The following is a 10766-nucleotide window of genomic DNA, read 5'->3' as shown; positions in this document are numbered from 1 at the left end:
GTTGCTCCATTTCTCTCCAAACTTTCCAATAAATGCCTCAACGAATCTTGCTTACCCAACTGCTGGAAAACCGCTTCTGTGGTACCAGTCTTCAATAATTCTGGTAAAAGAACTGACCCACTAAGTTATTGTCCCATTAGCCTCCTCCCGCTTTTCGCCAAAATATTTGATTCCTTAGTTAATCAAGCCCTAGTCCAGTACCTAACAGCTGCTAAACTCCTGACTGACAAACAATATGGATTCAGGCAAGCCCGTTCAATAGCAGATATCTAAACTGTAGTCTCTGAACATATATACGTTCACTGGACAAAACAGGGGAGGGTAGAGCGGTAGCCCTTGATATATCTAAGGCTTTTGACAGGGTATGGCACGATGGTCTTTTAAGGAAAATTACATCATATAGTATCACTGGAAAAATACATAATGTAATTAAATCCTTCTTAAGTAAGAGAAAAATCCAAGTTGTCCTCGACGGTCGTACATCTAAACAATATGATATAAATGCGGGAGTACCTCAGGGGTCTATCCTTGGACCTCTATTATTCCTGATATTCATAAATGACCTCCCTGATAAAATTGTTTCAGAGATGGGTATATTTGCCGATGACACCACTCTCTATAACAGATATGAGGGAAAACAAATGAACACATGTCCAAGGAAATGGCAGAAACACTAGACGATGACCTCCAATCAGTAGTGGAATGGAGACAAAAATGGATGGTCACATTTGTGGGGGTCGTCAGGCCTTTTTAGGAACTAATTTTCTCCACAAATAAATAAAAATAAAAAGAAGACGACGTACATGCAAAACAAACGGAGGTTTATTCACAGAAACCAACCATTAACAAATAAAATATAATTCTCGTTATAATGAGTTCAGAAGTCCTTTTTAAGTGTCCATATAAAAAAAGGAGAATGTCTTTTTTTTTGTTGAACTGTTCATATGTTAAAACATGTTAAGAGAGGCAATAGGTAATGTTCGCCTGTGAAATTGTATGAAGCGCGCGGAGCGGTAAAAATGGAAGAGTGATAGTAACACGCGTGGAACGTCCGAATGAGAATGCAGTTGAGAGAGAGATTTGATGTTTGTGTGTGCTTAAATACTATTTGGACCGGCTCCCAGCGAGCTTAAGAAGAAAAGTTTAGAAAAATGTCCTTGGAGAAATCCCATTGGACGGAAACATCACGTGGGGTGCTCTGTACTACGTCCGCTCGTTTTGAGTTGATTTAATATATAAGGCCACGCCGGAATTTGCGTGGGAGTTATTTTTCATATTTCACGTGCCAACATAATCATAATCATACTGCGCGCCTAAATTGTATTTATTTTTATAACAATTTTTAATCCGAATCTTAACCGTGTCAACTGGCACACATTTAATGCTGCTAAGACTAAGCTTGTTTCCTTCAATAACTACAAGAAACCTTCTCTACCACCAATAGCAATGGCAAAGAACACATTGCCTGAAAGTACTTCTTTTAAACTCCTCGGCCTAACGTTTACAGGGAATATGAACTGGAATAGATACATTGAGAGCATTGCCAAGGCTGCTGCAAAGAAGGTTGGCTCCCTTTAACGTGCTAGAAAACTACTTACGCCTGAAAGTATCCTGTACCTCTATAAGGCCACCATTCGCCCATGTATGGAGTACTGCTGTCACATCTGGGCTGGTGCATCTGCTGCTTGTCTCTCACTCCTGGACAGGGTTCAAAAGAGAGTCACCAACCTGATAGGAACTGTCATCTAGGCTTCAGCCTCTGTCCCATCGACGAGATGTTGCATCCCTCTCCCTGTTCTACAAATACTTTAATGGTGAGTGCTCTGACGAACTGAAAACACTTGTATCTCCTCGATATAACTACCCCCGACAAATCCGACAAGCCACTAAGTCTCACCCCTTTACAGTAGAGATCCCTAGGTGCAAGAAAGCCTTTTACTCCAATAGTTTCTTCCCCAGAACTGCAGGTCTTTGGAACTCCCTTCCGGGATTCTGCTTTCCCAACTGTACTGATATGCAGAAGTTCAAACGTCTTTCTACTCATCTCCCTTCATAATGTCCCTGCAAATTATGTCCCTGATAGTAGTCCCCTGCTGCAAAGTGGCACTGTGCCTTGTTTGGTGTGAAAATCGATTAAAAAAAAAAAAAAAAAAACTTTTGTAAAATAATCAGAGAAAAGCCAAAAGTTAAGGCAATTTTTTTTTTAAGCCAAATATAATTTTTTTTAAGGCCACTAGCAACCTCGCTGTTCGACGAGGGAAGGCATGTTTATTTAATTATAAATTATGATTAATTAGAAGAATAAAAGAATATATTTTCAAACATAACTCAATCCCAGAACTAGCGCATATTTTGGTATATATTTTAGTGTATATTTTGTGTTATTTAAGTAGATGGGAAAAAACTTTGGGAAAACAAATATTATTATCCAATCAGAGAAGCGCAATTTTTCAGTCCGTAAACAAAAGGAAAAAACGAAATTATTTGATCAAAATGTCCAAATTAAAATTACAGTATGAATATTGGTAAGTTTTGTTATTTTGTAATTTTCGCTGATATCTATTTTTTTTTTTTAATTTATATGAAGAAAAAGTTGGTGTTTATGTAGTTTTGATACCGCACTATTTTTAAATAGTTTTTCTAGTTAAATTCAAGTTTCACAATATCTTTTATTATTATTAAATTGTTAGGTGGAAGCACAGAATACTTATAAAACACCCCCCTTCCTATGTTAAGAATGGCTTTCAAAATAATGACGTTATTATATCAGCACGGTACCAAAAATGCATGAGCACCAAAAAATTATTTTATACAACAGGGGCGCAAACAAAAAAAAAAAAAAAAAATGAAAGTTTTTCTTTTTGTTTTTTCGGTGGACCTAATCTAAAAAAATACCACAAAACAAACAAACAAAAAACCCCTACTTGATCAATTTTTGTGATTTTTAGAATAGAGCACTACTTTCATTCCGTGACAAGTAGATACACGAGAAAGTTTTTCTTCATTTTTTTTTTTTTTTTTTTATCGCAATAAATGCAAATTTGAATAAGCACCCGACGGTTTTACTCGTAAAAATGAATTTTGAAGTCTTTAAACTGACGAATAACGTGAGTTTTTTTTTGTTTTTAATAAAAGTTTGAAAAGAGTAAAATATTTTTATTTCATGATTTTTCCTAAGAAAAAACGGCGGACCTGTACGAGAGTGCCCACCTCCTTAAAATGCGTGTTTTTCGCCTTTTTTTTTTTTTTAATCATATTAGCAGAAAAAAATTTTGAAAAAAAAAAATTAATGACTTTTACGAAATGGTCACTTTCTCGTTATAACGTTCTAATCATGTGACACGTCGGTAAAGAAATGGACAGTAAGTCAGGTAGCAATGAAGTAGAAGGTTAAACGAGAAAGTTAAAATTTATTAAATTTTAAAAAAGTACTTGATTAAATTACGTGATTTTTTTAAATATTTTATCTTTGTTCTGTGACTGGTACATACATCATACGGATATTTCTGTATTTTCTTTACTTTTAAGAAATTTAGTTCCCTCCCACCACAAGAACTTTGACACCAGAGTCGGAAAGTGGGATTGAGACGTCAGCTTCCCATAGGAGAGGTACTATGACCTGCAAAAAGTGGCTGGGCAGCCCCATCGGTAACCCCCAGTGAGGGTGCCTTAGACGATTAGCAATAACCTAACCCCCTTCTCAAAGAGAGAAGGCAAGGTTTGGGATGATGGACTGCAGAGACCGGATCATTACAGGAATAGTCTAATCTCTGTTGATTTTAGGGGGCCTAAGATAAAGATCCCTAGCCGTGCTACCATAAGTGCGAATTTGAATAAGCACCAACTGCAGTTTAGTGGCCTGAACATAATATGATGAAAAGTTGGATGCTTGTGCATTTTTGTTTCGTCACCTAGTGTTTAGAAAGGTTTTACCCAGAGCTTTCATTTGAAAAATAAAAAAAGTTTTTTTTTGGGGGGGGGGCTTGTTTACAGTTAGACTAAAGTGGAATGGTCCATGTGTACGAGTGGTACCCCCCTATACTTTTTTATTTTCGTCTTTTTTTAAAAAAAATTTTCAGCAAATTATTATCGAATGGACACTAATCTACCGGATTATCAAAAACAAAAACATAGATCAATATTTAAATATTTGTAGGGAGTGCTCAGTTTCTAATGCAACGTTCTAGTAAATTGATCACCCATTTTAGAATTGTTAAGGGGCGAGAACTGCAATTTCTTTGTGGTCAAATAACCCAGCAAATAAGTTACAAACAAGAATTTTTCTGAACACAAAAATATTTGAAAACCAAAACATTGTATAAAAATGTATCAAAATATAATTGTAAAAACATTTATTGAAAAGTCTCTGTAAGGAAATATAATTTTAATAAAACAATTTTTGAATTAAAGCAACATTGGATTTTAATAAAATAATTTTTTTTTTTTTCAAATAAATAATTTAAAGAAACATTTTTCGAATTACACCAACATTGAAGGGTCAACAACAAATTAATAATTTGAATGAAACATTTTTCGAATTACACTAACATTGGAAGTTTAGACACCTCAAAAAAACTACTTTTGTGAACCAAAACTTTTTCCAAAAAGTGTCACCTGGTGACAGTTTAGTAAAATGCACCAAAAACCATGGTGGCCGCCTGCATAATGCAGAAGTGCCATTTTTTTAAACCAATCTTCAGTATCGTCAAGAGACATTTACAATTTTTAAATCAACAGAAAAACTGTTTAGCTTACGTATAAGCACAGTTTCTAATACAATCAATCAATCACCCATGTTAGAAGCACTCAACAAGAACATGCACACCATTTTTATATTGTAAGAAATAATTTTGTGGGTTGGCTTTTCTTGATGCCTGAGTTATAATCTTAAACATTGGTTTTGTTTAAGATGCCATCTATTGATTCTTGGGCATGCAGGATTCACATGTAAATGTGATTTCCTGTTATGACCCCCCCTTGCTTCCTATTTAAATCAGCTACATGCCGCATGGGGTGGTATTTTTCAGCATTGGCATTCAAGCATCGAGGGGGTTTGAATGCACATTAGTGATCCAGTCACTAGAGGTTGTAATAGGGCAACCTGTTGCATTTTTCTCCCCATTTCAAGTCATATTATTGGGAAGTCGCCACAATATAAAGGATTTTTCCTTTATCAATCTAATCGTCAATAATTAATGGTTAATGTGTGTTAGAATACTAACTAATAATTTACCTTTAAAAAGTTGATTTTTAGGGCATTTGGATTTGTATTTGGGTTTGTAATCCTACTACTAACACTGACTCCAAATGGTATCCATTTCAAGACAAAACTTTTCCATAACTTTACCACTTAACCTAAGTCTGGATTGCAAGCCCTCGTTGTACAAATCATTTCAAAGCAACACGTATCTGTCTAAAAAAAGACCCTGCAACCTTACAAAACAGGTTTTGTCTCTTATAGAAAAATAAATTGCTTGTTTAAAATCACAAATAATTGTCTAAAAATCTGAGGATTAATTTTTCATAGAAAAAATGGTTAAGAGCATTAAAAACGTTAAATTTTAAGATGATTTTATATTAAATATTTAAATTTATTTGATATTTTTGTTGTTTTTTTATTTTTCCAAGTTTTCAGTGTATTTATATGTAATTGCTTAAAAAAGAAAGAACCACATATTTTGGAGAAGCAGGTGAGGGCGATTTAGCAAGTGTTAATCTACAATAATACAAAAGAAATCTTGCAACACATTCATTTTTATACAGTTCTTGTATTAGCTTGCAGTTTCTTGTTTATAAAATGCATTACAATTTGACTTTAAGTTCTCTAACTTTTTTTAATGTATAGATAGAATTTTGATGATATTTCAACATATTTATGTGCATTTCGTGGAGATTACTTGGAAATTGAGATTTTCAGTGGCATATATAGATTGCATGCACAAAAGTACATTTATATGGCATTTTCCATTGCTTAATCTTGTGTTTGAACAAAGCTATAGCGTTTTTATTGAAAAAGTAGTGTGAAAAATGTGACAAAATGCATATGGTTTTACAGAAGGAAATATATCCACATGTGTGAGGCACAAAAATAGTTATAACTTATTTTCAGCCAGATTTTTTAAAATTTCAAAGATTCTTTCTTAAATCATCAACCTCTATGTATACGATTATTGAGATATTTTAAGCAATTTAAATTTTTCAATGTGTATTGCTACTGTAAAGCACCAAGGGCTCATAAGAACTAGTAGGATCGATGTCAGCATGTTTGGAGATGGTGGTAGTAGTAGTAGTGAAGGAATCTAATGAGTATAAGATTATCAGGATTTTGAAAGAAATACATTTTCCTATCACCTCTGACATTATAGAGGGAGTAGCAGAATAAACTGTGTTATCACATCTCTGTTAGTAAACAATAAAGTTGAGAGTTCAATGCAAGATGATTGTCAAATATGTGACAAATATTTTAGTGGTGAAGAAGAGTGACTCGAGTGACGTGAAGGTGGAGGTTCTTTAAATGAATTTCAAACAGGATTGTGATGGAGCACATCTGATAAATGCCAAATGAGAAATGTTGACTATTGACAATGGATTGAGAAGTCAGCTTCTCTCGAGAAAATGTACTTGACAAAATTCAAGAGAAGACTACTAATCTCTATGAAGACAGATGCAATATTACTGGTAGAAAAGGTGGAATGTCAACAAATGGCCATTTGTAGATGTATTGAATGATTTGCCCCACAAGGGAAACATGTTTTTGCAGAAATTCTTAATGTATCCTCATTATAAATGCTGGTAGCAGAAAATAATTCCCTTTTTTCTGGGCAAACAACTTCTGCTACCTTTAACAATGATCTCTCAATGCATATTCTCATTCTAGCATTTTTTCTGTGGGTAAGCAATTGAATATTTGGAAAATATGTAAGATTGATTGTTATAAGTTTGATTATTATTTTATCGATGCCTATATAGTTTGGGAGCAATGCAGCAAAGCTTTTTTCTCTCCAACCATTGCTGGTGTTCCATATGTGATTACTCCAGAAAGCTTTGATTAATCTAGATTTGTTTCAGTAATCCATTTTGTTATGCTTTGCAAAATATCTGCTCCAGTGCTAGTCTTTCATAGGAATCAATTTCACAAATTCTTCCACCTTATCACTATTACATCCCTCACAAACACTGCAAGTTGACAAATAGCCTTCATATCTGTGGTTTCACCTATAGCAATGAAATGATACTCCAGATTGTTTAAAATGCCCTCCAAGTCACTTCTGACTGACATTTGCTGCCAGCTCTTCAATACACCTTATTACTGTTCTTGCTGACAAGCTGATAGCATAAAATAATTCCCTTTTGTTCTGGACAAACAACTTCTACCTTTAAAAATAATTCTTTGAAGAACTCCCCATCAGTAAAAGGTGTCATCCTTTTGGCAATTAATTATGACATCTCAAAGTTAGCGTCAGTGTTTCAGTCACTGTTTCAACTTTTCTAGTAAAAAGGATGATTGCTTTGTTAAATTATTTCTCAAACGTGCAACTTCTTGTTCTTTTCCAGTGAAACTGCTGTAATGATTATGACGAGTTTCATAATGCCGTTTGATATCTGAAACTTTCTTCACAGCAATAGTTTCTTGACAAATTAAGCAAACAAATTTTAGGCGTCGTTAAAAGTTTGGCCCTCCAAATTCACTTTTCTTCTCTTAGCTTTCCTGGGCTTGTTTTTGTTTAGACAAAATAGATTTCTGGAAGAGAAAAAGAACAAAAAGTATTGTAATCTCTAGGTAAAAAGAAGGATTTAAAAAATAATTTCGATGCAATATAATCAGGCCCTAACTGTCATTTTGGTTTGGTTTGCCTATATTTAGATCATGTTCAGAGTAAGATGGTGGGCCGGACAAAATTCATTCACTGGCCGGATGTGGCCGACCCCTGGTCTAAAAGGGTAAATTATTTTAGATATTATAAAAAGTCGGGGACTTAGGCCAATTGAATTGTAAATAAAATTTTAATTTCATTTATTTTTTATTTACAGATGTTCCTCATGAATTTGGATGAATCATCATTTCGTTTGTGATTTACTTTGTATTTTCTAATGTTGAATGCAAAAGTGAAATCTATTGTAAAAATATTTTCTCTGGATTATGCAATTTAAGAAAGGATTCTTAAATAATGAAAAATGTCACACATGCTGAACGCAAGGATTTTTTTAACAAACTTAAATTTTTGTTGGACTTTGTTTTCAGGAATGTCTACTTTAAAAAGAAATATGAAGTTAGACATAAAAAAGAAATTATAATAATCTATTTATTGGCATCTGTGTATAAACATGTTTGATTCCAATGTATATTTCCATCAACTCGAATTGTTAAATGTGAAATATGATCACATTCAAATAAAGCAACAAAATCAAATCATAAATTAAATAAATGTAAGTAAATTAATTCATTTTAAGTTAAAATAAAGACTTAAACAATCATTGCAGAAAATAAATATTTTACAACAAATGTCATTGATTAATTCCAAGAAATTTCAAACAGAATAAAATGATGGAAACGCTTATGAAACAGAAACCATATTCTTGTAATGTGTGTGATTATTCTTCTTCTGATAAATCAAATTTAGCCAAACATATGCGAACACACACTGGTGAAAAGCCATATTCTTGTAATGTGTGCGATTATTCCAGTTCTCATCGATCAAATTTATTTATACATATGCGAAAACACACAGGGGAAAAGCCTTATTCTTGTAATGTGTGCGATTATTCTTCTTCTGATAAATCAAATTTAGTCAGGCATATGCGAAGCCACAATGGTGAAAAGCCACTTTCTTGTAACGTGTGTGATAATACTTTTTCTTGTAAATCAAATTTGGTCAAACATATGCAAACACACAGAGGTGAAAAGTCATATTCTTGCAACATGTGTGATTATGCTTTTCCTGATAAATCACGATTAGTAAGACATATGCGTAACCATAGTGGTGAAAAACCACATTCTTGTAATGTCTGTAATTATTCTTTTTCTTGTAAGTCAAATTTAGTCAGACATATGCAAGTACACACAGGTGAAAAGCCATATTTTTGTAATGTTTGTGATTATTCTTGTTCTCGTAAATCAAATTTAGTCAAACATGTTCAAACACACTCAGGTGGAAAAACATATTCTTGCAATGTGTGTGGTCATTCTTGTTCTTGTAAATCAGATTTAGTCAAGCATAAGCAAACTCACGGTGGTGAAAAGCCTTATTCTTGTGATATTTGTGATTATTCGAGTTCTCGCAAATCAACTTTAACTATACATATGCGAACCCACACTGGCGAAAAGCCTTATTCTTGTGATGTTTGTGATTATTCATGTTCTCGAAGAGCAGATTTAGTCATACATATGCGAAAGCACAGTGGTGAAAAGCCATATTCTTGTAATGTATGTGACTATTCTTGTTCCCGTAGATCAGACTTAGTCAGACATATTCGAACACACAGTGGTGAAAAGCCATATTTATGTAACGTGTGTGATTATACTTGTTCTTCTAACTCAAGGTTAGTCAAACATAAGCGAACACACACTGGTGAAAAGCCACATTCTTGCAATGTATGTGGTTATTCTTTTTCTTGTAAATACGATTTAGTCAGACATATACGAACACACACTGGTGAAAAGCCATATTCTTGTCAAATATGTGAATATTCTTGTGCTCTTAAATCAAGATTAGTCCAACATATGCGAACCCACCATAATGAAAAGCCATATTCTTGTAAAATATGTGAATATTCTTCTTCTGATGAATGGAGTTTAAGCATACATATGGAAACACATAAAACAGGAAAATTTGTATTATCTACGAAACACCATCCTGAAGTAGTTTCTGTCTCTCTATACAAAGGTTTGTCAGGGCAACATGAAATGAGGTTACTTCACCCAATAAATAAATGCTGACAAAATATTCAAAATAACAAAAGTCTAAGTAAGGTCCCCTAACACGACTATACACTTTCTTATAAGCAGAATCTGGAAAATTCAAGAAAAGATCACAATTCAGATAAATTATAACAGTTAAGTAGTTGACTAGGAATATATAACATTGTGTTTTTCAGTATTTTATAAACTCAACATAAGCAAAATAGTGAGGAATATTAATTGAACACTCAGATATCTTTGTATCTTGTATAAAATTCAAGTGTCAGCTGCAGTGATTTTTGTGAGCAAAAATAAAGGAAATTACAGAAACTTTGTGAGTTGTGTACATATTCTTTATCTTGGAAATCAAATTCAGTCAAACACATACACATGCAGGACAAACCTACACCACAGCCACCAACAACACCCAAACAAGAATCAATCATCTGCTCTTTGTGAATTATTTCAAGCTGTATGTCAGCTCGGATACTGAGCAAAGTCAACTCTTGCAGATTACACATACCTTTTTCAAAGATGTTGGAATAAAGTTTGGCCTAGATCCTTATGCAAAGTGTTCTCTCGGAGCTGGGAAGAGAATCTATGTGGAAAACACAGCTTGATAGTGACATAAAAAAATCAAGATTAGTTGCAATACAAATACTTTACAAGATAAATACTTTGGCATTGAAGAGAATTATTAAACATGTTGAGATGAGAGATAAAATTGGCAGAGAATATGTAAAGTAAGAAATCTCTGCAATACATCCCTTACAAGCAAAACAACTGTGATTAACCAGTATGTCATGCCAATGTTAATATACAGTTTTTGCAATATTAACTTGTCAAAAAATGTTAACACAATAGACAC

General features: G+C 33.5%; 1 protein-coding gene across 1 annotated transcript; it reads left to right on the top strand.

Moving 5' to 3' along the window:
* The first annotated feature begins 2441 nt into the window (after window positions 1–2441).
* LOC145280151 (uncharacterized) lies at window positions 2442–10229 on the top strand. Its single transcript, XM_080131923.1, has 2 exons — window positions 2442–2525; window positions 8032–10229. Exon 2 carries the CDS (start codon window positions 8543–8545, stop codon window positions 9935–9937), a length of 1395 nt encoding a protein of 464 aa, XP_079988049.1. The 5' UTR covers window positions 2442–2525; window positions 8032–8542; the 3' UTR covers window positions 9938–10229.
* Window positions 10230–10766: the final 537 nt, after the last annotated feature.

This window comes from Euprymna scolopes, chromosome 7, assembly GCF_053919585.1.
Source record: "Euprymna scolopes isolate OS-2025 chromosome 7, ASM5391958v1, whole genome shotgun sequence".
Classification (NCBI taxonomy): domain Eukaryota; kingdom Metazoa; phylum Mollusca; class Cephalopoda; order Sepiida; family Sepiolidae; genus Euprymna; species Euprymna scolopes.
Note: the sequence above shows the minus strand (reverse complement) of the source record. Positions and strands in the feature narration are given on the sequence as shown.